The sequence below is a fragment of the Psammomys obesus genome, unplaced genomic scaffold (genome assembly GCF_907164565.1).
Source record: "Psammomys obesus unplaced genomic scaffold, mPsaObe1.curated_primary_1811, whole genome shotgun sequence".
Classification (NCBI taxonomy): domain Eukaryota; kingdom Metazoa; phylum Chordata; class Mammalia; order Rodentia; family Muridae; genus Psammomys; species Psammomys obesus.
The window spans coordinates 4,471,904-4,499,311 of record NW_026585742.1 but is presented as its reverse complement, the minus strand read 5'-3'; the positions used below and the strand labels follow the sequence as shown (position 1 = coordinate 4,499,311).

Sequence of the window (27,408 nt, the reverse complement as noted above, 5' to 3'; positions counted from 1 at the left end):
ATCCTGCTGTGAATTCTTGTGAACTCTTCCTTCAACTTAAGTTCTCTACAAAACTGCAACTTGCTTGTTAAAGCTCAGTGCATTGCTAGATAGACAGGTAGACATGGTCAGGAGATGAGGGTTGCCACACACAGTTTCAGAGGCGAATTACACAACCTTAGCCTCACTCTTGAACCATGGGATAGCTTGTGTATGTCAATCCAAAGAGGCTCATAATTTCAGGAGTAATCATTCTTTGGACACAGTGATGCTCTGTAGGAAGGATGGTTGTGTATCTCCTTTATGACTTACTTATTTGTCATCCCAGCTTCTTTTCTAAAGCTGTGATAAAATACCCTGACCAAAGCAACTTAAGAGAGAAAGGGCGTACTTTGGCTTAAAGTTCCAGAGAGATTCAGGCTATCACAGCGGGGAAGCATGGTGGTGGGAGGAGAGGCTTGATGGTCACATTGCATTTACACTCAGGAGCAGAGAGTGAACAAGAAATAGAGCCAGGCTGTCATGCACCAAGACCTACCACAGTGATCCAGTTCCTCCAGCAAGCCCCACCTCCAGAACATTTCAAAGCCTTGCCAAACGGCCAACTGGGAACCTAGTATTAAAACATAGGAGTCTGTGGGGAACATTTCACATTCAAACTGCAGCTATGTATTTACTTATTTATTTATTCACTTGTTTAGTTATTTATCATTCTTTTACTTGTCTGTTTGTTGGGGTACTGGGGATGAAATCCAGGACTTTGCACATGCCGGCCAAGCCCTCTACAACTGAGCTACATCCCCACCCAGTGTCAAGACTCATGTTTATACTTCACCGGCCCTTTCTATGGCATCCTCCCAACAGCAAAGCATCAATATTGAAGCCCTGCCCCTCCGAATGACTGACAGAACCGAACCAGAATACTAAATGCCAGCATATGCTAATCATCCTTTCTCTCTCTACTCTCTCTCTCTCCCTGGCTGAGCCTCCCTTTTATGTCCACAAATTCCATGAATATATTGATACAGGCATGCTGTCCCATGTCAGCTCTAGCCTGGGGCTGCCAAGCTTCCAGCCCTTCGGCTGCCGCTCAGCCTCAGCTGTGCCCCAGCTGCCATCTCTGCCTCACTTTCTATCTTGCTCCCTCTCTGTGCACAACACCATCTCCACCTGCAGCTATTGTGTGCATCTTAGAAAGGACCCTGGCCTAAATACCATGCCTAAGGCCCTTCCATCCTTATTTAGACTGAGAAACTTATGGGATGATTTGTCCTTTTAGAAAACCCTGTGGCTTCTGTGGAATGTCTGGAGCGGGGAGTAAGGATAGGGAGAGCAGACAGAGGTTCCATCGTGGTCCAAGATGTTAGCCTTTCACCCCGGACTAAGCCTGCCCCGCGTGAATACCATAGAAGAGCATTTCAGTGCTCCATGCAAGCATGGGTTATTATGCATTTTAGTGTGTTCTGTATAGTGAGGATCTCAAGCCCATGTAATAAAGCTTCCTTCAAAATGATTTGATTCATGATGTCACAGACAATAGAAAGAAAATGTCAGTGTGGGATGAGCCATGAAAGCGAGAGGGAAGAGGCTAAAGTCTGGAGCTTGCGCTCAGGTGGCCTAGGTGTGCTGTGTCCTCTCAGTGTATGTGGGCTGGGCCTCCCGGTAAGTGTGAACAGTGCGGCAGGCATATGATCAGGCACTACTGCAGCTCTGGCCCTTCTTTTCCCTACAGGTACTTGTGGACCATTGGTAAGAATGTGTGGAAGAGGTGGAAGAAGAGGTTCTTCGTGTTGGTACAGGTAACTTTTCAACTCTATTGTCAGTCTTAAGAGCTCCGATGTGGCAGGAGGGACGCATGCTTTTCACCTGAGGTATGACACACGGTGGCCACAAAGCATTTATAGCCATGATTTTTTTCTCTGCATTATAAACTCTTGGAACAACACAGAGGCTTCTACCTCCTGTACCTGTAAAATCTGTTCTTTTTAATGGACTTCTGGGGTTCACCCGTTTGACTGTTACTGACGATGCCGCAGAGGACACCTGTGGATACACAGACTCATACACAGCAGCAGGCTCACACAGAGGTATCAATGACATGTTGCTAACATATAAAATAATACCTTGGCTCCCCCAGGTGTGTCTAAAACTTTTCCACAGATTTATCACAAATGTCCTCAAAAAGCCCCACCCCACCCCTTTTGCTGTTGGTTGGTTTCGTTTGTGCTTCCGTTTTTTTTGTTTGTTTGTTTGTTTTTGGTTTTGGTTTTTCTTCAGTTTGCTAACAAATTTGCTATTAACTGTATCCAACATGCAGCCTCCACCCGGGCATGTAAACCATAACTCAGGCTACAAAATGTCCATGTGCAATACCCTGAAACATGCCACAAAGTGAGTCGTCTTGCAACCACGTTTCTTGAGCTATGTGACTTGTGTTTGGAGCCGTATCTGGGCTGCAACTCACAGCGGGGCAGCTCCCTCTTGGTCCCAAGTGGCTTTAAACTAATATAATGGTAACACTATAATGTCAGGCTTATACCTATACAGACATACTCAAGTGTGCCCTTAAAGACTTTGCGCTGCTCCAGAGCTGGTTGCACTCCAGTTCAGCCAGCGGTGCTGCCCTGTTGTCTATGGCACACTCACCACCCTGGGAAGCCAGTGCCCACAGAAACTTCAGCAGCTGTTCGCTGAGAGGAACATAAAGAAAGAGAGGGGCCATTCCTGGCAATACTGGATGGCAGGAAAGGGCGGATCATGTGACCTATGCAGTGGCTGATGACCTCTTCCCAGAGTGTAAACAAGCACCCTTTTGCCAAGACCTGGGGCCTTTCTGCCTTCCAAGTACCTAGGAGTGCTTCATGCAACACATGGCTTTTCTCTGAGAGTCGTTGAAATGAAAGAATGTTTAGAAAAAGCTGATCTCAAGCTGGGGAGATGACTCAGTCAGGAAAGTGCTTGCCATGCAAACATTTGAATCCTAAAACTCATATAAAAGGATAAAAAAACAAATAAAAATAATTTACACTGCTGTAAATCCCAGTGCCAAGTAAGCGGAGATGGGAAGGCTTCTGGGGCTTACTGGACAGCCAGTCTGGATGAATTGACTGTCTCCTGTTTTAGTAAGAGACCTTGTCTCAAAAGATAAAGGGGAGAGTAATGACAGAGGCCACTGGCCATTGACCTCTGGCCTCCAGGGTCACGTGTGTAGGCTCACATATGAATGCAATACACATGTACACACACATGAATACACACCCATACAAGCAGTCTGTGTGTGTGTGTGTGTGTCTTTCTCTCTCTCTTTAGAAAAAGAAGCTTTTAGGGAAAGAAAGGGGGGTAAAAGGAAATGAGTAGAAAATGTCAGAGAAGCTGTGTCTGCATGCTGTGTACTGAACCCAAAAGAAGAGAATGGCTTTTCTAGGCTGTGCAACTGGAACACAGATGTTTTGGGGCCTTCACACACAGACTTCCTCTAAGAGGAGATGAGATTCTCACCATGGCTTAAAAGAAAAAAAAAAAAAAAGCTGTATGCTGACTTTGGAAAAACATAAAAGGGCACAGGCTGTCTGAGGCTCCTTGGCATTCCTAGAGAGCAGGGGAGATGCAATTCAGAAGATCAGGAGGCTTTCCATGAGTGTGAGATGCTCCCTGCCTGAGGGAAATGTTGTGTTAGCAGCCCCCATACCCTGGTCAAGCCTTCATTTCAGACACAGCAGACCTTTTTGTCCCTTATCAGTCTACAGGGTCTCTGGAGGTGATGTATCAGCTACTTTAACAGTGAGGGGAATCCAGCATGAAGGTGTCCTAGGTCTCATGGCATTGACGACAGGCTGCCTAGATGCAGGGCTTTCTCTTGTCCATGGAGCTGAGGATAAAAGAAATGAAATGGATAATTATATGCAAACAGTATGGCAAAGCCTCCTCAGCTATCTCTGAAATTCCTACACATGCCCTGTAAGCTTAGCCACAGCATGTGACCGAGTGATGTCAGGGATGTGAGTTCTCGGCATCCTTAACCAAGAAGTTCAGTCTACAGGAGTGTGGCAAGGACCCGCTGTTCCTCCATCACCACTGAAGATGCCAGTTCCACAAAGCTCCATTCAGTGGTCAGAACCCCTTATCTGAGTGTACACGTGTAGGGTCAAAGGGAAACTTGTGCCCATTCCAGATCAGAACATTTACAAAGTACTCATGAAGCTGGTCTTTGCAGAATTTCTATATTATGGTGAGTATAAATTTTCTCCAAATTTGACATGAGAGGAAACTGAGGCTAAAAGTGGCTTATTCAAGAGAAAGAGGCTGAGGGGGTTAGAGTTATTGCTAACCCTGCTAAACCTGGTGTTGTCAGAACACCAGGTTTGATTCCCAGAACCCACCCAGTGGCTCACACCAGCATGTAGGTCCAGCCCCAGGGACCTAAAACCCTCTTCTGGTCTCCACAGCTACCTTAAACACATGTGGGTCACAGACATACATGTACATAAAACATCTACACATGTAAACAAAATTAATTCAAAAATTAAAGAGAGTGGCTGATGAGAGCCACTACAAGACAGAACACAGGGCTCACATAACTGAACACTTAGATAGGTCTGCTGCTCAAAGAGATTTATGCACACAAAGTGTCCTAGACTTTATTTGCTTTTCAGTTTATGAAACATGTGGTCCCTAAATCCACATTCTCTGTTTTGGTCTCCTACAGACATCATGACTAAAGTCTCTCACTATTCCAGCCATCAGAGAAGATACTAAAGCTGAATGACATAAACACAGTTGAATGATATAAATTGCATGGCTAGTGGAATTTTAATAACCCCTTGAGATACACTATTAAAATAGGTTGATCTAAAAATAAATAAATAAATTGTAAGACATATAAGTAGGTGAGTGCTCTTGAAGTTGTGAGAATGTGTTTCCGCACAGTAAATGCTGAAGGATGGACACAGAATTATATTCTGGTTGCAGATTGCAGGAAGCAAGCCGAACCTGTTTTCTGGTGATCACCCTTCTCATTTGTGGTTTTGTTTGTTTGTTTGACTGGTTGGTTAGATGTTTTTAAGCAGGCTCTCAGTACTTAGGCCAGCCTGCCCTTTGGTGGTCTTCCTGCCTCTGCTGGGATTAAGGCTGAATACTCTCATACCCAGCTTCTTGATTTGTTTTGTCCTGTCTTGTACTTCTGTTTTTCAGTTATGGAAATCAGACTCAGGTCCTGGATCCAAGCCTGTACCCTCATGCTCTACCATTGCACTCTCCCTGCCCTCCTACTCTGGCCATCTTAGCTTAGGCTCTGATCCACTGGTCTGATTTCAAAGAATTTACCTATTTGCATTTCTTCCCAACCCAATAAATACATATAGAGATGCTAATGTATCTGATGTCCACTCCTTTATAAGTCTCTTTCTACTTAAAAGCAGCAAAAAATGAGCCAAAGTAGCAATAGTCTGGCCACCTGTACAATAAATCTTGGGTCAAAGCTGCAGGATCCCCAAAGCCATCCTCGATTCTACCCAGAGGTCTGTGTTGCTAGATCCCATTGACATAAAAGAAGACTCTGTAAGTCCTGCGTCAGTCAGTCGGTACCATCAGATCTCTATTCCGTGCTGTTTGAACCCTCTGACTTCTAAAAATACCTTCTAGGCTCTGTCAGTGACATGATGACAACAGCACTGTCCCCTTAACTTTTCATCCAAATAAAGCCAAGGCTGAGGCTGTAGCACAATGGAGAAAACTCTCCTAGGATGTGAGAACCTGAGTCCAGTCCCAGAACCTCTCAAAATGGAAGAAATGTGCAGTTTAAGCAGAAACATGCATTTCATTGAGAATACCTTTCTATTGTTAAAATGTAGCTGCTTTAAAAAAAATAATAAGTTCCCAGATTATTGATAGCTCCTTGGCGACCTCCAAGCATTCTGGATAAACTGAGATTCATCTAAAAGGTATAGTACTATTCCAAGGATGTTCTCCCCTCCTCCGAATCCTAAAGTAAATTGTCAGATCTTGAAGAAAAACACTCCCAGTAGACTCTCTCAGGTTTGTTTAGTTTGTTTTGTTGTTTTGGTTTAGTTTTGGAGGGTATGGGTTTGCTGTTGTTTTATTTATTTATTTATTTATTTATTTTATTCTACCAAGTCGCATGGCGTCAGCCTGTGGGGCATATCATCAGTCCTTCCAGAAGAGGGCAGCAGCACACAGCACTGTGGAAACGGAGCCACTAAAATGGGGAAGGGAAAAAGTAAAAAAGGTTTGGGAGTAGCAGAAGCCTACATCTTGAAATAACACGCTTTTGTTGTGGTGTATTTTTGGACCTAAAGTGCATATTGGCACCTTTCTGGCAAATCTCACTGATAAACTCTACCCTGTCTCCTGTTGACTGGTCTAAATCACTGTAGCATGGTCCAGGAGTGCCTCCTCTCATTGTCACAGGGTGGAGGCATCATGGAGAATTTGCTGTAGGTAGGACCAGTCACAGGTTGGAATAGCCTGGTGCTTTACTTGGAGAGATACTGTAAATTATGGAGAAGGATGTCATGGATTGCACATTTGCCCCCACCTGTCAGACTCATTTAGCAAATGCCTGCTATTATATGACGGTGTCCTTGTGGAAGTGTAAGTAGAACCAAGGTACTCCTTCAAAGCACTGGCCATCTCCAGGGAAGTCCATCTTCGAGCTGACGACGGTGCCACATACACAGGGACTGCTTGGCTACACACACTGATGGGCCTCACGTGGTGTGGGGCTCTCAAGAACTACCCAGTAACACGATTACACAGAGGGAGATGAAAAGGAGAAGGAGGGAAGGGGAAGAGGAGTAAGAAAGGAGAAGAAAAGTGGTACAACACAGACAAGAACTTTGAGGCTGAACGAGATGAGAGTTTACTGGACCTGGCTAGAAACCCAGCTTTTGTGAACTCTCCCTTCCCCATTTGCATGCAGACCTCACTGGGAGAACAAGGGGAGGTCTTGCTTGCTACAAGGAACGAGTTCATATTGCCTTATGAAAGTTTTTCTTGTGGTCTAGCCTGGTTCTCCTTTTGTGGGAAACAGGGCATTCCTTCTTCAGAATCCCAAATTGGGTAGTAAAATTCTCGTGAAGAACCAACAGAGGGCAGCAACAGACAAACCACCCACAGGAACATTCTCTTTCCTCTTACTCTGAACCTTCAGGACTCGGGACAGCGCAACATATTGTGGAGCCTGAAAGCACCAGTTTCTTTCTTAATTGCCCTTAAAAAGAGACCGGTCTCACTGTGGAGGGGACTATGATTGTCCCTAGCTGGGTTCAAAGTCTGCTTAGAGAATGTCTCTTTCAATAAAGGAAAGTAAGGAGTGAGGGTTGTGGCAGTCCTTCACCGAAGCGTTTGACATCCATGGAAGCTGGGGGTAGGCCTGCTTTGCCATGGGCTCCTTGCCAACAGGCCAGATGTAGAAAAGTGAAGCATCCTCGCCAGTTCTGGATACACAATGACAACAGGGTCCTGAAGGCGGGCCTGCAGCTTGGAGCGCCACCCTGCATTGCCGTGGAATGCCAATATCAGTAAAGTGAGGGCTGCCATTTAGGGCACCAGTGACAACGGCCATGCCATCGGGGGTTGGGGCTGCCTGGCTGTGACTGGCACCTAGCAGTCGAGCGCTCATTGCTTGTGACAGCATGTCACTGCTGCACTTGTCTGAGGTGGAGGGGAGACTTTACCAAGTAGCTGCAAGCGCCCCTTCAGCAGCAGTGGGTAGCCAAAACAAAATGAGAAACTTGATGCTGAGACAGGCCTGCAAAAGCAGTGTGTGTTTTATACCTATGTGTGGTGTGTATAGGTGTATGTGTGTGACAGAGAGACAGAGATAGGACAGAGACAGAGAGAGAGAGCATATACATTTGTGCGAGTGTGAGTACATTAGTGCCACAGAGCAGGTCAAAACCCCTTGGATATCAGTCCTTTTCTTCCACCTTGTGTGAGGCAGGATCTCTTGTAGCTCCTCACAGTGTATGGCTAGCCTAAGGGCTGCCCAGAATCTCTGCCTCTGCTTCTCATCTCTCCACAGGCCACTGGAGTTGCAGGCTCACACTGCCCATTATGGCTTTACATGAGTTCTAGGAGCCGAATGCTGGTCCTCATGCTTGCCTGACAAGGGCTTCACCCACCCAGCCGTCTTCTCAGCCTTTTAAACAGTTGTAGGGAGATGAGCTTCTGTTCTCTAACTTCTGGACAAACAAGTTACACTCTGTCTCTAGTCATTAGAGCCCCAGCCACCAGCTAGACCATGATTATATCAGGCAATACCCATAGAATGGCTGACATGCTGTCAGCTTTGTGTCATAGAAGAATGGCGACACGTGCATTTAACCCAATCACTGTAAGAACAGCAACATTGGATATGGTAGTGGACAGCGTGATCCCGTAACTTAGAAGGTGAGAAAGAAGAATCAGAAGTTTAAGGCCAAACTGAGCAACTGTCTCAAAATAGCAAGTAGGAGGCTGGAGAGATGCCCAGAAACCACTTCAAAGGGGGCCTGCTGGCCACTCAGCCCAGCAGAATCTGTGACTTACAGGCTAATGAGAATCACTGTCTCAAACAACAGCGAGGATGAATGACACCTGAGACCGACCTCTAACCTCTGAGCACAGGTTCACATTCATGTAAATGAGCAACGCCCAGCCCCTGCCACACGCACACACAAACACCTGCACATGCACGCTCAAAACAAAAACCTAAGAGCAGGAATGACAACACTTGACTGTTCCTAAACACCTACTAGGTGCCAGAGACAGACTCTTAAGTGCCTTCCGCACAGGATCCCCTTCTATCCTCACAGGCCACTGTCGGATGCTATATCCAGTGTAAATGAGACAACAGAGGACCAGGGCTTCGGTTTAACGCGGATGGAGTCCGAAGGGAACGAGCTTTGGTGAGGCAGTCTCACAGTCTGCTCTTCCTCCCTGCAGGTCAGCCAGTACACTTTTGCCATGTGCAGCTACCGAGAAAAGAAAGCAGAGCCTCAGGAACTCCTGCAGCTGGACGGCTACACGGTGGATTACACTGACCCTCAGCCAGGTATACACCTCTTCCTGGGCCAAGCCCGCACAAAAGGCTCATCTTCCCCAAGTCAGTGACAAGCTTATGTTGGCAAGACACTTGGTCCTTGCTAGGCAGGAAGCTGTTGCCGCAGAGATTCTCTGGTTGGACGCCAAAAGGAAAACACACACTTTGGCGTTTTATATACCTGGGACCACATCGATGAGGTATCCTGCTGTATGCTGCTGAAAATATCCATGAAAAAGAATATATACTTGTATACCAGTGACTGCATGTGCGTGCGATTGTAGTGTGTGTGTGTGTTTGTGTGTGTGTGTTACATACCAGTGTACATGAGTGTGCCTGTGGAGGCCACAGGTTGGAGTCAGGTGTATTCAGTTGCGCTCCTTATTGTCTGAGGCAGGTGCTAGGTGATTGGCTAGGCTGGAGGGCCGGCCATCAAGGGCTACAGTCTCTGCTTCCCCTAGGACTCCTGCCTTCCCTGGCGCCCCTGCCCTCAGCACTAGGCTCATGAGGGCAAAGCCCAACTGGTCCATGGCTCCTGAAAATCAGGTCCTCATTCTTGAATGCCAAGCACTTTCCCAGCAGCGTCAGCCCTTTGGCCCCAGTGTGTCATGCTTGTCCCCTGGTGAGTGTCTGATAACACACCAGATTAACTGAAGAAGCTTGAGGGGGAAACTTGCCCTGCCCACTGTGTTCCTCGGAAGACGCCTCTCTCTGAATTGAAGCGTGGAGGCGCCTGGGCTTCTGCGGTGAGGAGAAGCCTTGCAAGTGGTGGTATTTCTTGTAAGTTCTATATTGCATACACTCTACATCCTGCCCCTCACACCTCTCTCTGTACTCATTTTATTTTTTCCCCAGAAAACTGAATAGAAATCAGTCTCAAAGAACCTTCAGAATGGGTGGGGGGTGCGAAATCATTTCAGCATATTAATGAACAACAAGCACCAACAGCCCTCTCCCAGAGAAGTTCATTTTTATGCCAAATCTGCACAAGGCTTTTCCAACCACACTGCATCATTTGGCCCAAAACCTTTTTTTCAACTCCCATATTGCTCTTCCGCGTGCAACAAAACACACAGGAAGAAGAAGACGGGGGGGAAAAAACGAAGTTTGAGAGAAGATGGGGGATTGTGGGTTCTTATCCCCCAAAAAGTATGCCAGATACAGTCCCTGCTCACCTAGGGACATTGGTATCCTCAAACTCCTATATTTTTGTTTGTTTGTTTATTTGTAACTCTGTCCTGCTGCAGTATCCATTTTAGAGTGCTGATTCTGTAAGATATGAATTCAGACTTTTGCCCAGAAGCTTTCATAATGACAGGAGTTTATAATGAACACTTCTGCCTGACCCCTCAGAACAGCAGGGCTCTGCATCAAAAGGCCAGCCACTGAGACGGTGTGGGGTGTGCACATCTTTCAGGTTTCTTCTCTTTCTCTCGCTCTCTCTCTTTCTCTCTCTCCCTCTCTCCCTCTCTCTCTGGGTTTCTTTTTAAAAAGTAAATTCAGTTGCCCCTAAGACGTATGTCTTAGAGACAGATGCCAGAAGGCCAGGGTGACAAACAAAACCAGTGCCGTCTTATGCCAGGGATTCCTGCTAAGCCAAGCCCCACTCCCTCTCCTGTATAGCCACTAATGTCATGTTATGCCAGAGACAGCTGTCAAGCCAGCCTGGACTCCCTCACTTCCGTGTGGTCACACTGGACACTCATCACAGTCCCACGAGTGAGTGGGGTCAGAAGCGTCATTCTGTTATTCAAATGGAGAGCCATGTTGGAGACATCTCATGCTCTCTGACAGTGGAGCCAGGGCATCCTCTTGTTCTTGTCACGTGAGCAATTTATAGATCAAATCAGGGCTTCCATGACAGGAAGTGGGGGAGACTATTCCACACATAGGGACAACACCTGGATTTTTCTTATCTTTAAATTTGTACTTTTATGTGTATCAGTGATTTTTCCTGCATGTGTATAAGCATACTTCATATGCACACAGTGCCCACAGAGGCCAGAAGAGGGTGTCAGATCCCCTGGAACTGGGGGTAGACATGGTTGTGATCTGCTGTGTTGGTGCTAAACACTGAACCTAGGTCCTTGATACAAGAGCATCAAGAGCTTTTAACCACTGAAGCCAGTGTTCCATGTATATTCTTAAAGCTTCTTTTACTGTTTCCACATTGGTCCCATGAGATGTAATGTCTTCACGAAAGATGTAAATAGAAAGTGAATTGAGGGTAACAAGCAGTTTGTTTCTGTCTGCCTTCTCCTATGCTGAGTCCTATTAATTTTTCCAGTAATGTTTAGTTGGAAACGGAAATGTAACATTTCTATTGTCCTATGACAAGTCTAACTCAGGATTTTTTGTTTGTTAGTTTTCTTGTGATCCTGGGGATGGGCACAAGGGTCTTACACCTGCTGGGCAAACACTCAGCCACTGAGTTAATACTCCAGCAACTTACTGGAAAGTGATTGTTAAAAATCCCTGGTCCTCATGTATGAATGTAAGCCAGAACCTCTGCTCAGATGTAGCCTGTGGTAGCTCAGTAACCAATTGGTTTCCCATAGTGAGGGGAACAAGGACTATTTCTAACAGGAACTCAATGGCTGGCTCTTTGGCCTCCCCACCCCCCAAGGGAGGAGCAGTCCTGTTAGGCCACAGAGGAGAGCTTTGCAGCCAGTCCTGAAGATACCTGATAAAACAGGATCAGATGAATGGGGAGGAGGTCCCCCCTATCAGTGGACTTGGCAAGGGGCAGGGTGGAGATGAGGGAGGGAGGGAGGGACTGGGAGGGAATGAGGGATCGGGACACAGCTGGGATACAGAGTTAATAAAATGTAATTGATAAGAAAAAAATAAAATACAAAAAAAAAAAAAATCCCTGGTCCTTACTGAAGAGCCAGAAAGAGGTAGGACAGAATCCTCATCCTCCCGTAAGTGTTGGAGGGGATTCCTGTAGACTGCATAGCACTTGGCCAACTTTGTCTACAGAGGTGTAAACAAGTTTACAACGCAGCCGGCATCTTCAGAGAGTAGGGGATACTCTTGGAAGGTGAGCCGTCAGTCAAAAACAAAAAGGACATTTGGGTGTGATTTCTCACTCCTCCTCTTGACTTTAGTGGGATACACAGTCAACTGAGACATAGACATTTATGCTCAGTGAGCTGCCTATTTAGCGGCCTTAGCATGCTGACCCAGAGAACTGATGGACAGCCTTAGCATGCCCACCCAGAGGACTGATGGACAGCCATTAGTTTTGTTTGTGAACTGCTGCTTTTAAGCTCAGAATGAAAATTTGCCACTTTAATTTTCTTTGGTTGTTTGGAGAGGAGGCAACAGTTTCAAAATTAAGCAATGAAGTCTCCAAATAAAATGATAGGCATTCAGGATATTTCCATTGTTGTGTTCATCTACTCTAATGCCAAACAGACAGAGTGGATTTAGAAACCCACTTCTCCACTACAGGCCAGCTTACTATCCAGTGGGTACTTGTATACTCTTGTCTGGGACTCAGTTTCCTCACCTGTAAAATGGGAATAATATAATTTACATTACATAGGGCTAATGGGTGAGCTAAATAAAGATCAGGAACAGTGCCTTTTCCTCTCTGCCCTGAGTAGCTACAATAGAGAGGGCCCCCTGCTTTCTAAATATATCTCCCAATATTCTTCTGACCATTACCTCAGAAATTCTATCCTTCTCATGCCCATCAATAATTCCCAGGGGAGGAGAGGCTTGAGGCATTGGGAAGTGCCTCTCAAGTGAGGCCATTCCTGGTGTCTACTGATTGTAGAAAGGCTGGGTATCTTCAAGGTTACCATAAGAGCAGGCACAAAGGAACTGTTGACTCGGTCTTCCTCTTGCCTCCTTGATGCTCATTTCTCACACAGAGGCATCCTGCAAAGCTCTTCCTTTTCTTTTCTTGTCAAAAATGTCCTTCTTATCATATATCCAGATTTCAGTTTGTTAAGTGTACACCATCCTTTCTAGAGCACACATTTTATACCAGCTATGAGACACCGAATAAACATCTCCTCAGAATCCAAAGAACCAGAAAGCTTTCCTTCATGCCGTTTTGATGTTGAATTACCGGACCCTCTTTGTAATGAAGTAGTTAAGGTGCTTGCTCTGCTTGCAGAGGGGACAGAGTTCATGTTCTGGCACCCACAAGGGTGGCTCACAACCAAATATAAGTCCAGCTGCAGGCACTCTCATGTTCTTTTCCGGTCTCCACAGGCACCTGCTCGCCTATGCACATGCCCATACACACAGACATATGTGTGCAAATAAATAACTCAAAAAATAAAAAGGAAGTGGCTATTTATTGCCCCTAGCCTCTGGCCATTATACATAGAAAATTCCTACAATGTATAAACACTGGTAAAAGAGATACCTGGATTAGGACGATGGGCCCGGTGTGGAAGTCTTCATGTCACCAGCAATACCACCCAGCGCTGCTGCAGAAAGACTCCTGACTGGCCTTGCTGCCAACTTGGAGATACTAACCCATCATTCATGGACTCTTAGCTGCCAGCAAATGGGGAGATGGTACATATCTATATTTGTCTAGAGAATATCAACACACTGAAAGCAGGGCCTTCTGGAACATTTGATGAACACGAGCTCACTTTGGCCTAAGCCTAAGGAAATGCTTCTGCCTACTTTGCTCTCAGTGTTGACCTTGATAACTACCTTCAAAAAAACTGAGACTTTATTTAACAAATAGTTTTGAGCACCTACTTTGTGCCATGCATTAATCTACGTACCAAAAAAATGGAAGAGATTGAGTCAAATAAAACCTTGGTCCTCATGGTGCAAAGTAAGAGCAATAGAGGACTGGAGAGATGGCTTAGAGGCCTTCCTGTTCTTGCAGAGGACCAGATTCTGGTTCCTAGCACCCATATTGGGCAGCATGCCACCTGTACTCCAGATTCAGGGGATCTTCTTCTGGTCTCCATGTGCATGCATGCACACACACACACACACACACACACACACACACACACACAAATAAAATAAAACAAAAAAAGAATAAAAGAGAAAAATTAGTTAAGAGAGATGGGTTATCAGAGAAAGATGTCAAAGAAGAGCTCATAAGAATGTAACTTTCAAGTAAAGATATGTAGGAGGAGAGGGTGTGATCCATGCAGATATAAAGTACATACATAAAAGGAAGAGAGGAGAGACTGCAGGTGGCAGAGAGTCAATTGATGTGTATTGCAAACCTTGACAGAACCATTTCAATAGGATGGAACCTCTGTTGAGTTGAGCAAAGAAATAGAATGATCTGTTATATTAAGCAATGACTGGGTTCTGTACTGACAATTGACAATAGAGTGTGTGACTGGAGGTACCCAGCTGAGATAGGAGACTGAGATAATGAAGCCAGATTCAGGAGCCAGAACTAGTGGAAACAGAAGGGTCCTGTTCTGGTAACCCAAGGCATCAATACCCATGGAGAATTAATGAAAGAATCACAACTAGCCCAAAGATTGTGGACTCTACTTTCCAGCTGGGTGGACTCAGCCCTCCTAAGGTGGAAAGAGAGATGGGACAAAGACCCAGGAGTTCAGCACTAGGTATGACATGGACATGAGAAGTCCATCTATGTGCACAAGAGAGCCACAACTAATCTGTCTGGAGCTGAAGGGAGAACTCCAAAATGCTGGGGAAGTGTAAAGTCCCTCTCAATACATTCCTGACACCTAAAGGTTGGTGGCGTCATCAGGGACTATAAATAAGGGAAGAAAGGAACAGACTATCTGGAAACTTCCACATTTAAAAGGTCAGGAGGAGGAAGAGGAAGAGCACAGTAAGCAAAACGCAACAGCCCATCACATGCTGGGAGGTAAGTTGGGGCATCAGGTTTCTTGAAAGCCAACAAAAGAACATGTTTCAACAAGAAGAGAATGAGTGTCAACTGCTGCTGACCCTGTGATACAGTGAGTAGAATTAGGGTTTCACATTGAGCACTGGATGCAGAAAAGCATCGTTGGTGGCCTCAGCAATGAAGTTTTTAAACAAGCAGTAGTCGGATTAGAGGGGCTTTCAGGCCAAATGGAGAGAGCCCCTGCTGCTCAGAGACGATCCTCAGCCCCATAGCATCATCAGAGAGTTTGTTGGAAGCTCAGGACCTCACGATTCACTGGAGGCCCATGGAATCAGAAGCTGCAGTTGATCTAAGTGTCTAGGTGTGCCCCATGTGCAGTGATGACTGAGAAGCCTCAGGAAAGCTGAGAAGGGGCCAGGGGAAGACGTTGCTGTGATAGTGATGGCGATGGTGGTAGTGATGGTGGTGGCGGTGGTGATAATGATGATTTAGTTTTCATTATGAGGGAAGGACTCATGTGTTTATAAGTAGGTGTTTAATCAGGCTGTTTGACCCATTGTCACCAGGAAGACAAAGAAAGGGACATAAGCCAGCCTTAAAATGTTTCTTGAGCACCCTGGTCCCACTCAGTGGCCAAGTAGTATACAGATGCCCCATCCAGAAGTTATATAAGTTGCTCCTCCCCATCCTGGCCCAAGGAAAAGCTGTAGAAATTGCTTTCAAGGGACTGTCCTCTGCTGGTGTTTTATCAGCTGGGCTTAGATGCTGCTTTTCATTTCCTTGCAGGTTTGGAGGGTGGCAGAGCCTTCTTCAATGCGGTCAAAGAAGGAGACACAGTGATATTTGCAAGTGATGATGAGCAGGATCGGATCTTGTGGGTGCAAGCTATGTACCGGGCCACTGGGCAGTCGCACAAACCTGTGCCCCCTACCCAGGTGCAGAAGCTCAATGCCAAGGGTGGAAATGTGCCTCAGCTGGATGCCCCCATCTCGCAATTTTGTAAGTAGATATGCCATTTCTTAAAAAAAAAGTTCTTCCAAAGTTGAATGAGAAAAACTCATTGCTTTTGTATGTAGGATTCCAAAATCACATTTGCTCAGGACACAAAGCTAATGCAGGGTGAAACTTGGGGCAAAAATCTTAAATGAAAGTAATTTTAAAGTGCAATACTTGACATTCTCTACCAAGGACTAAACAAAGGGATGTATATTTTATATGTATGCCTATCTTTTGGTTTTACCGAGAGTTCGGAATTCATAGCCAAATGCGTATTTGTTTGAGTCCTTCAAATATGGTAGATTCTGTATATCATTGCTTCATCTCCTCCTATTAAAAGGAATTTAAAAATAGAGATGATTTGAAATAAACTTAAATCTGCAATTTAGAACCATTTAAAAATAAATGATGACATTATCACATGCAGTGGAAAAAAAAAAAAACGATACCTAAAATCACATTCTGAGCAGAAATACAAGAGACCCAAAAACAGCCCCAGTTTATCTGCAGTCTCTCCCCTTGCCTCTGTGTCTCTTTACTTTTCTGTCTTACGGTTGTAAGACAAAATATGCCCCATAATATGGGCACTTATCTCTCAATACTTCTAAAACACAAGTTGAGATGAACATCAAAGCTAGTGGCTTCTTACAGATATTTATTTTAAGAAAAAAAATAAAGTAAGGAATCTGCAGATCCAGTGTTTATTCTGCACAGAGATCTTTAGCTTTATCTAGGGAGAAATAGTTCTAGTCCATCCTAGGGACTGTCATGTGGTTTTTTTTATTTTAGTGTGAGGTTCCCTCTTTCAGCATTGCTCACTGAGCACTGAGCACTTGTCTAGCAAGGAGACATACTAATGAGGATGTCACATGAGGCTCTTGTTCTAAGAGCATCTGCATCCTAGGAGATATCCAGAGTACCCCAAGTCAGGCTCTCCCAAAGCAGACCATTTCACACATTGACAGATGTCACACAGTGGAGAGTGACAGGTCAAGAGGGCACCAGGCAAATAGGCAGTCAAGGAAGGCTTCTCGGAGCTTCAAACCAAACGATAGGCAGATGGCTCCCAGGTCTAAGAGGCATGGATATGAAGGGAGAGGGGAAGGAAAGTGCAGGGAGCCTGAGGCAGAAGCTGTGCCTCCCTGGGATACATGCACAGTGTCTCCGCTGTTGCCCTTGAGCCAAACCTGAGTGTGTATGCAATTTTACAGCTACAGAAACTATAGAAGGGATTTTTTAATGAGTCCCATTACTATAGATAGTTCTCTCTGACAAGGGTATGGGTCTTGGGGGGAAGGTAAACTCTATTCACCAGGGGCTCCCAGTTCCATATCAACAGTTTCTTAAAGGAAGATGAATTTTTGTGTGTGTAGAACCCTACAAACAAACACAAACAGTAGTTTTCCACACAGAAAACCATGAAAGAATAAGGAACCCACGAGGTTAGAACCAGAAGAGGGGACAGCCCTGCAGTAACCCCTGAGCTGCCTGCTCAAACATTTTGATTGTATTTAATTAGAGGGCACCTGTGTGACAGGACCTCCCTTCTTACTGCCTGACAGCCTCTTGTTAACATACCATACCCTCCTGAATTATCTTTGTACGAGAAGAAGTATCCTAATTATAATTACCATTCAAATCAACTTCATGAAAGAACTACTTCTAGTGATATTTGGAAAACTGTCTTCTTTCCAAATGATCTCCAGTTCTCCTGAGGTCATTTCACTGTGCATCCCGTGTCTCCACTCTGCCATCCACCTACAGTTCAAAATGGCTGCTTGGCTTGTGACTGGCCCTACATTTCTTCACTAATATAAGGAAAAGAAAGGACATCCAAGGGTAAAATTGAATGGAGAAGTGGTGGGTATCAGTGACAGAACATATACTTGGAGCATGTGGCAAGGCTTTGTCTGTCCTCCAATGCTAACATCATCCGACAAAGGAAGTTAAGGGACCCATGGTAGAAGCTGTTGAAGAAGGATCACCCTTCATGGAAATACATGAGGGTCAAAGGTAGAGAGTTCCCCATGTGGACAGGATTCATTTCATTCTAAAACTGAAGCACAGGTTCTTGGAAGCCAGCAGATAGAATCCAAGCGAATTTTCAGTGACATGCCGCAAGCCTATCTGAGCTGTCTTAGATGGGCCCATCCAGCAAAATCCTGAAAGGTAGAATTGGGGGATAAGAGCATCTTTATAGATTTTATAGTGTAGATTATACAAGGTAGCCAAAACAAATGAGATAGTATGTGTCTATAAAACTTGTCAGAACCTGGGGTAGTTCACCTTCTTCTCTAGTGACCTCTTGAACTCTGCCTGGAAGTGAAGAACCTTCAGAGAACGTGAGGTGTCTTCATAGCCACCTGGCTTTAGCAGAGCCAGGCTGCCACACCCAGCCATTGCAGTTCCCCACCACAGGTGTGCCCTTTCTCACAGAGATGTGAGTGACACTTATTTCACTGTGCATTGCCCAGTCTTCCCAGATGTGTACAGCATCCCTGTGATAAAGGCAACCCTGCTATTGCTTCATTGTCTCTGGAACAGAGTGTCCATCCACACTGCTTCAGTGTGTTACAGCCACAGTGCCATCAGGGTGCTTGTTCTGCAAATGTAGAAACCAGCAGAGGAAGACAGTGGAGATGTAACCATCTCTTTCAAGCATTTGCAGTTAAGGATGAGAAACCCATAGGAAAGATTAGAAAGATTGCAGTCCATGGTGTCACAAGGCAAACACGCACTCATGGAAAGTGTGGGCACATATAAAAGGGTGGCTTTGAGCAGGGTTCAGAGGTCCCAGGGGAACTTGCTTCAGCATGGTTCGGCTGCCTGTATTGTCTCAAACTATCACTGCCAAACAAGTCAAGCTTTGTGCACGGGAAACCCACCCTCATTTACCTGAGGCTTCCCAACATGTAGCACCCAAGTCCTGTGTTCCAGAAACTCCTCAGTACTGGAAAAACTGAGCTATGTTGTTCACTAAAGGCTACAAAGCAGGGGAAAGGAAACATGGATTCTAGCAAACCTTGGTCATTCACTTACATTGAATTGATTTGTTTTATTTAAGTCCCATCACAAGAATGAATGCACAGATTTTCTAGCTAGGAAAAAAAGGAAAGGAAGAAAAGATTTAAAAGAGAGAGAGAGAGAAAGAAAAAGAAAATCAAGTATTGCATTTTAAAAAGGTTTCCTTAAGTTCCAAAATGTCAGGGTCATCACTTTATACTGACTCTGCACACGCCTAATTAAATCTTTGTTCAGAGTATTTGTTCAAAGCACTTCCCATTCTTACCAGCGGATGGTCTTAATGACTTTTCAATGACTTCACTTGGTAATTGCTGCATTAGTATTTACACAGCCAACAGAAGCTACATAGGAAAGGAAGACACATAGAAATGTTTGGGGGATTGAGGGGGGAAAAATAAGAAACACTCCAATCTTGTCCTGTTGCTGTCTGTTCTGAGGGATTCTGGGAATGGGACATTTTTATAGTTTGGGAGACTTGAGGGTATCTGTGTTTTGGAGTGTTTTCCAATTCAGTTTAATTGACTTCTTGGGGGCAGTTAGCCATCTTTTTCCCCCAATTTTAAAAGTTCAATTTTAAAATGTAAAGACACGTCTAAGAAAGAGTGGAGTGAAGTATTTATATGGAATTGGAAAAACTGGGAAAATAGATCCTGCTATTCATTTGTTTGTTTGTGAGTGCAAAGATCTGGAGAGGGCTCCATCAGCCTTTCAAACCTTGTGTTCTTCCGTGGTTTTTATTTTGTATGTGTGTTGTTAATTTATTTTTTTTCCATTTTTAGTTAAGTTACTTTTTATGAGTTAGTACCTAGCTCCACAAGTTTGTTTTTTTAAAAGAAATACTTAACAATTCTCCAATTTCTAAGGCCAATGATGCACACGTTGGATTTGCCCAAATCTGGAGTTGCGTTTTGCCACGGTTCACTGTGCCAAGCGGCTACTCACAAATACATCTTATCCCTGTCAGTGGGTATTTTAAAAAATGATACAAAAAAAAAAAAAGGCATAGAGTTCTCATTTGGTGTGGGGCGGGGAAAGAAGATATGTTAAGCTTTGCCATTTGGTCGATGGATATCGTGTTTACATTTAGTTAATATCTGTTTCTCAACTAACAACTGTTAACAACATCATGCACCCCAGAGTTGGATGTTGCTCTGTTTTTACTAGCACTGAGGTCATCTTCACCAGTTAGGGGGACTTTGATTACTGCTGGTTTGGGGGAGGTTGATTTTTGTTGTTGTTGTTGTTTTGTTTCATTTTAAGTTTTCTTGTTCAATCTTTGCTCAAACCCAAGAACTGTAGCTGCTAGGTTAGAACTCCTGTCTGCTTTCCTGAGCCTTGTTGCTAGTCTTTATGTTATTCTGGTTTGTTCCTTCTTACCCTGCTAACTTCTAGCTGGACTGAAGGGTAAGTGCTCCCCCATAGCTAGCACAGCTCAGATAATCTCACTCGATTATCTGACACCTGCCATGTGCTTCCTCTCTCCTTTCGATCTCCCTCATGTCTAGACATTGTAGTACAACTCTCATGTTATTTTCCTGACCTTAGGTTTGAAATGTAAGCTTCCATACTGAAGCTAGGATGCATGTCATGTGTGCATAATTGCCTCCTCTCCTTGGCTTTCATATTGGCATCAAATGAACTTTTGAGTAAAGCCAACCAGGAACTTCTGATGTTTTTTTTTAATTCCAAGAATATTAATATCACAATGAAATGGCCAATAATGCCACTGTTTCATGGAATCCATAGGTACCTGACTGCTCAATGCCTGAAAACAGATCATTTTGCACTTTGACCCAATGACGTGTTGTTGTCGTTGTTGGTTCTCCTTCCCCATTCCAAAGATTAGAATGGTCAGCTACCAGTGGTGCAGCCACGGGCCCAGGAGCAGGTAGAAAGATGAGGTAGGAAAGGTGCTGATCTCAACTGAGCAGTGCTTGAAATCACAAACTACAATTCATAAGTTAGTTGACCGTTAGAGAACTCATACAACATGGCTTTCTGGTATATCCTCAAAGAAAAGCCTTTGAGGATTGATTTTAAAAGCAGGGCTATAATACATGGTCCATACACAACAATGGCAAACTAAAGACACAGATGAGTCCACATACTTTATTCATAAAGGTTTTTGGTCCAGGATTTCACAGTGCCCAGAAGGATTTTGAACTCTCCACCATTCTACTCCTCCCCCAAGAACAATGACAACAATAACTTCTTCAACTTCATTTGTATTTCTCTTAATTTTTTTCTAAATGTAAATTTCTAAGAAACAGAAAAATGATACCCTAAAACTTTTCAGGAAAGCCTTTCTTTATTCTACTCTTAACACAAGAGAGTTTACAATTTCTTTAATCATATAGGATCAAGCTGTCTACATAAAGCATGTTACAAGAAAACTATAGAAGGAGCTAGACAATTTGGTCAAGAGAGCAGGCAAATATGTATTTGAATTCTCTGAATGCTGACTTAGAAGACTGTAGGTCATGCCATTCCTCCTGATCATTTAACAGTAGTCTTTTCTTCTGATTCTTTTCGTTTGATTGGTTTTTGTTTGCTTTTTCTCCCTTTCTTTCTCTTTTATTTTGCATAAATGTACCCCTGGCTAGCAGACAGATGTTTCCCACAACTCCCTGAAGATTCTTAACTTGACTTCCCCCTCTCTGGAATGTCTGATGAGGCCTCTTAAATGCTTACTGTACAGTGGGACATTAATGGGGATGTAGGACTTTGCTCTACTGTTTCTAGAATGAGGGTGGCTCGGTGACTGAATGAATTCTGTTCTGAGCGAATTTACATGTAATTGCACATTGCATTGCTATCCTAGTAGATTTTCTAATAGTTACTTGCCTTAGTTTTTGTAGTTTTATTTTATGAGAATTTTTTATGCTACATCTTCTATTGTCAACTTGCAGTTGCTACGTTGCCAGAATGCAATACCAAAGAATTAATTCAATCTCCACTTAGTTTGTGTGGCCCCACACTACGAATCACTCTTCTTATTGTCAAGAGTGAATGTTTTTAAAGAACTTTATAGTAAGTGACATTCAAATATTTCCAAGCACCATAATCCAACCTAAAGAAAATACATTAAATGAAGATTAATTTTCTTATTGACTAATATTTAACAGATGGTTCCCTAATGGTTTGAGTACTATCATATCAGTAATATAATTATTAATCAAGTATAGAAAATTTATATCTGCTTATATATTAAGGAATATAAGATTAATTAATTGAGAATATAATAATCATAATAGCACAATTCATTGAAATATAGTAAACGCAATAGGGAAATTACAAAACACTATTTTGGCTTCAGATTATTGACAAAATAATCTCTGTTGTGATATGATTTTTACTCAAAGCAACAGTCTTCCAAAGAATTAGAGGAAGTCAGTACAGAAATAAATGTTCATGTTTACCCCTTTAGGTGTTTTGCCATGGTAGTTTTAAAATGCCACGCGACAGTCGGCCTCTAGAGACACCGTCTTCTCCCAGCCAGACATATTACACTGCTGTAGGCAGAGACACCAAGAAGAAATGAAGTTGTTTCCCAGGCAAGTGGCCCACGGTGTGCCTCAGGGCAGCAGGCACAGGAGAGCTGGTCCCTTGCTGTACAAAGCTCAGGCAGGGCACAGCATTCCCTAGTTCTGTGGCCACACCAAGAAAAACTCTTCTAGAAAAATCTGTAAACAGCCAGCTGCCATCAATCATTGTCATTTCTTTATTTCATGCCTTCTGATGAGGCCGACCACTGTCATTGTTCGTTATTGTCCAGACCATACATTCACTCGTGCACTGTCAAGCAGATATGACATGCATGCATTTTCCATATAAGAAAGATACAAAGTCACCTTTTAATTTACAGTTTGAGTTCACAGATGACTTTCAAGTTACATTAGCTAGTCTCTTGCCTCTAGCACCTGGCAGGGGCAACAAGGGCCTATGTGTGCTCCACATTTCAGAAAGAAAACAGCTACCTTTAGTTTAGCACTGAACAGTTTTTGAGATAACAGAGCCCTCATAGACAATTTATTAATAAGCTATCATAATTATGTTCCGCAACAGAGTTCTCTCTTATTTGCATATGAAAAATCCCAAAGTGTAACATTACAAAATAAAAACATTTATTTGCCTTTTGTTTTCAATCCCTGAGCTGGTGTGATACTAGTGGGGAAAATTAAAAATTTTAAATTTAAAAACTATATTATTCATTCCAGCAAAGCATATTTATTTGGTATATACTGTAAATGGACCTAAAATACAGTTTTCTGAAATAAGATCACATAAATATGCTTTCTACTAATATAGGGTATTATGAAAACTATTATATATATTTTTCTAGTCATATGAGCAAAAAAGAATGAGAATATCAACCTTGAACTGAGCCCAGACATCATAACCAACTAATGAATAACATAAATGTCAGGTAGTCTTTTGGGGACTCTCCACATGAATTTCAATAAAGGAGATTAAATAAGGATAAAATGATAGCACTGTAGGAAACAGTGTTTTAAAAACATTCTTTAAATGTCAAACCACATTTGTTTCTAGGCCAACGTCAGGTGAAGTTTTGATGACCAGTCACCTGTAAGCACAGCTGCTTATCATAAGCCTGGGTCCTTCAACCTGTCTCTGTGTGGTGAATACCAAGGACAGTATTTAAGATCATCCATGTTGTAGAAGCACCTGTGTTAACTTTATTCATCTAAGTCTACCTTGAAGCTGGTCTCTAACCCATTCCACAGAACGACTTTAAACACCTTTGCACAATTAAAACTCACAGGTTGGACAGTCAGCATCCTTTGAAAGGCACATCCTTTGGCCTGTGCCCTAGCTGTGTGGCATAAAAAACCACAGGGCCCACTTTCAGCACACTTCAAACCCCCATAGACCAATAAGGACTTGGGGATAACTTCCTGAAGTCAAGTCTGGGAAAGGTTGAAGTTAGTACTGAAAATCTACCATACAATAGATTTCTTAAAAAGTATTTCATAATCACAGCAACAAAGAAGGTTAGTATCTATCTCCCAAAGCAAGCAGCATTCCAAACAGCACTGGAATTTCACAAAACTGCACTGTCCTCCTGATGATAGTTTCCTCAACCTAACATTGGAGTTAATTCTCTGGCATATGCCAAGCATTGGCAAAGGAAGTGACCCCAGTGTCCTGAGTTCAGGAAGTTGCTCTAGAAATTTTTCTCTGGGCTGTTTCCCCTGGTGATGGCAACATCGAAGTTTTGTTTCTCCTCAACCCACCAGTTTCCATTATTTGCACAAAGGGAAATGAAGATGCAAAGACCATTTGTTTTCTGTGCTCAGTGTTGTAGGAGAACAGACTGGGACACTACAAGAATGATTATATGGTGTTGCTTGGGAAACTCCCACAAGTTCTTTGAAACAGAATTTAGAACAGCTGGACCACTGCAGTGTTTTATTTTAAAATAGATAACATATGTAATGCATATGGTCCTAGACATGTATGGAGACACAGGCAGACAATCTGAATGGTATCCAAAGACACCTGCACCTAGAATTCTGTTTCCTTCTATAAGATTTTCCCTTGAGAGCACATGTTCCCACTTTTGGATTTGTGATATGCCATCTGAATCCCCATGTGTGTGTCTCCTTAATAAAGCTAGCGGGGACTTGCCTGTGATGGAGGTGACAGAGTCATTTACTCAGTTAATAGCTACCTGCTAAGGATCTGGTTCCTGCAGGGGCAAGGAGGGAAATAACAGATCAAGGAGTATTCCCAAGGGGCAGATTACCCACTCAGAGATTCTGCTGTATGCATCCTGACATCAGAGAAATCAGAATATAATGTAGAAAAGTCAAGCAGAATCTAGGAATGAGTAGAGACAGGGAAGAATTACAAAGTGGAGAGGCAGGGATGGGCTCACAGTTTCCTAAAATAACACAAACAAGCAAGAAGGTATGGAGCACTGGCTGTAAGAGCAGAGGCACCTTTGCCTCACTAATGGCTGTGCAGGCACAGGAAGTCTGCCTGTTTACTCCCAGAGAACAACTTCCGAGTGTGTACTCTATGGAAGGGACCTTCTAGACAGCTATTAGATCCAGTCAACAGATCGATGGCATGGTCCATAAGTGCTACCCTTAATTCACAAGTGAGGACAAGCAGTCTGTGGAACTTTAAACACATGCATATGCCACCTACCACACAATGGGTATTTCAACCTTAAATGCCATTATTATGAATCCCATCCCAACTCCCTACTGAACTCTCTAATCTCCTAGCTAGCAGGCAAATGGCAAGCACAGTCTAAGAGTGTTCCATAAGATCCAGAACTAGAAGACACTGGGCCTAGGAAACAGCTCAGTGCATAAAGGCCCTTGTCTCTAAGTTTGATCCCCAGAGCCCACAAGGTGGAAGGAGAGGCCCAATTCCTAAAAATTGGCTTTTCCTTTCGATATGCATGCCCCGGTGGGCATGGGCACGTGTGTGCAAGTGCACATGTACAGACACACGTGACACGATAAATGAATGAATAAATCTAATTTGAAAATAAACAGAAAACCCCAAGAGTATGGGTTTATTTGCTTTGATGAAATAAACTCAGTATTTTGACAAGGGTGTGCCAAGCATTCCCTGTTCTGTGTCCTTTGTTGGATCCCAGGAATATAGTAGGGGACAGAAAATCGTAGAATCCTTCCTTGAAACTCAAATGTTTTGAGCTGACACTTCGAGTTAACATTCCCAGCTCACTAGGTCTGTTTTTTTGTTTTTTTGTTTTTGTTTTTGTTTGTTTGTTTGTTTGTTTCTTCTCTTCATAGAAAAATCTCAGGGAAGCTATTCAAAGTAGTCCTGAGAGTCAGCCACCCAAATAAGCACTCTTGAGTTACAAGAATAACTAAGATAACGTGCCTAATCTGCGTGGATGGCAAGGCTATTTTGGTGGAGCCTACTTCACCATGCACCATCCCTCATGTGTAGGTGGGTTAGGATTCTAACGATCACTAAACTGCAGTCCAAGATGGCAGAAAGGAAACAGAAATGATAACCCATCTGTCACATGTGAAAACTGAGGTTCAGAGATAAATGATCCCACCAGCACATAACAACCATTCAAAAATGAAGGCCAGATGCTGAGGAGATGGTTTAACTGGCAATGGGCTGGCCACGCAAGCATGAGGACCTTGTATACACGGATTCCCCAGGACACACATAAAAGACAGTCGCAGGCGGTACTGGGAAGGCCGTGGTAGGAGAGCCCTGAGGTGTGCTGGCCAGACAGTCTTGCTGACTCAGTGAGCTCCAGAGTTAGTGGGAGACCATGTCTGTCTGTGTCCAGGTTTCCCTAGACGGTCCTCATTTCCTGAGTGACCAGAAAAGCAGAACAGGTCAACAGCAAAGTATTCAAGAGGCTCAAACAACTAAATAGTATGACACTTGAAATTTTTAACAGCTAATAAAATCAAAACAAATAAAGTTGAGCGCAAATGAGGAAGATAATAAATGTTAACCTTGGGCCTCTCATGTACACATGAGCGTGTGTGTGCGTATGCGCGCGCACACACACACGCACACACACACACACACACACATGCACGCACGCACGCACACACACAAAGACAAACTAAACTCCAAGCCACATAAGATCCAGTTCTGGATCAATCTTCATGTAGACAAAAAGAAAAAAAAAAAGACAATGAAGAAAGGAAAAAGAAGTGTTATTTTTATGGTTATTGTTGAAAAAAGGAAAACACTGATTTTACTCATTTTTTTAAATAAGCCTGTTTCAGACTGTCAGTAGAAAAGGAAGCTATTTTCTAGATGTACTCTCTGCCAGCAATCAGCACAGCAAAGTAGACTCATACAGGCCCTGTGATAGGTTAGAGACAAGGAAGCTGTCTGTGTCAAGGTCTCCTTAGAGGACCAAATTGTCTCTTCACACCATTTCGTGAGTGACCCAGAAAAGCAAAACAGGTCAACAGCAAAAGTATTCAAGAGGCTCAAACAACTAAAAGTACGGCACTTGAAATCCATGCCATATTTTTAACAGCTATCAAAGATCCCCTGTCTCCAAGCTGGATGACCGGGGTTGTACCATCATAATTGAAGAGTGGTAAACTAGCTGAGCCAAACTGGCAAAGTAAAGCCCTGGCCGATTTGTCAGCTTACAGCCTCTGCCGAGAAATCCAAGAGCAAGAATCTGCTGCTAGCCAAGCTGCCTGATCTATGTGTTAAAGCTGGGATGCAGGAGGCGGATGTGGCTCTCCAGTGAGGATGTAACAGGATGAGCAATTCAAGCACACACACACCCTTGCTTCTTCCTGAATTAAGTCGACCTGGTCCTCACAGGCTAGAGGCTGAGGGCAGTATCCATGACAGGAGACAGAGAAGGGTTGCCCAACTGTTGCAAGGGTTTTTCTACCAGCAGGGATGCCGAGTAGGAAAAAGAGGAAGATACTTACTTGTCTTGGGCCACAGGTAGCATATCCATTCCCAGAAACAGCCGGTTTTCCCTCAAGCTCCATGGTCCTGACAATCCTGAAGCAAAAGAAGCTTAACAACCAAAGCAAAAGAAAGC

General features: G+C 43.7%; 1 protein-coding gene across 3 annotated transcripts in view; it reads left to right on the top strand.

The window, feature by feature from the left end:
- The window catches only part of Cadps (calcium dependent secretion activator), a 444,339-nt gene that overhangs the window by 283,309 nt on the left and 133,622 nt on the right, over positions 1-27,408 (top strand). For all 3 annotated transcript variants that reach the window (XM_055599062.1, XM_055599061.1, XM_055599060.1), the window contains exons 9-11: positions 1,712-1,778; positions 8,923-9,031; positions 15,627-15,839. In XM_055599062.1, coding sequence (XP_055455037.1) covers positions 1,712-1,778; positions 8,923-9,031; positions 15,627-15,839 — 389 coding nt within the window. The remainder of the gene's footprint in view (positions 1-1,711; positions 1,779-8,922; positions 9,032-15,626; positions 15,840-27,408) is intronic.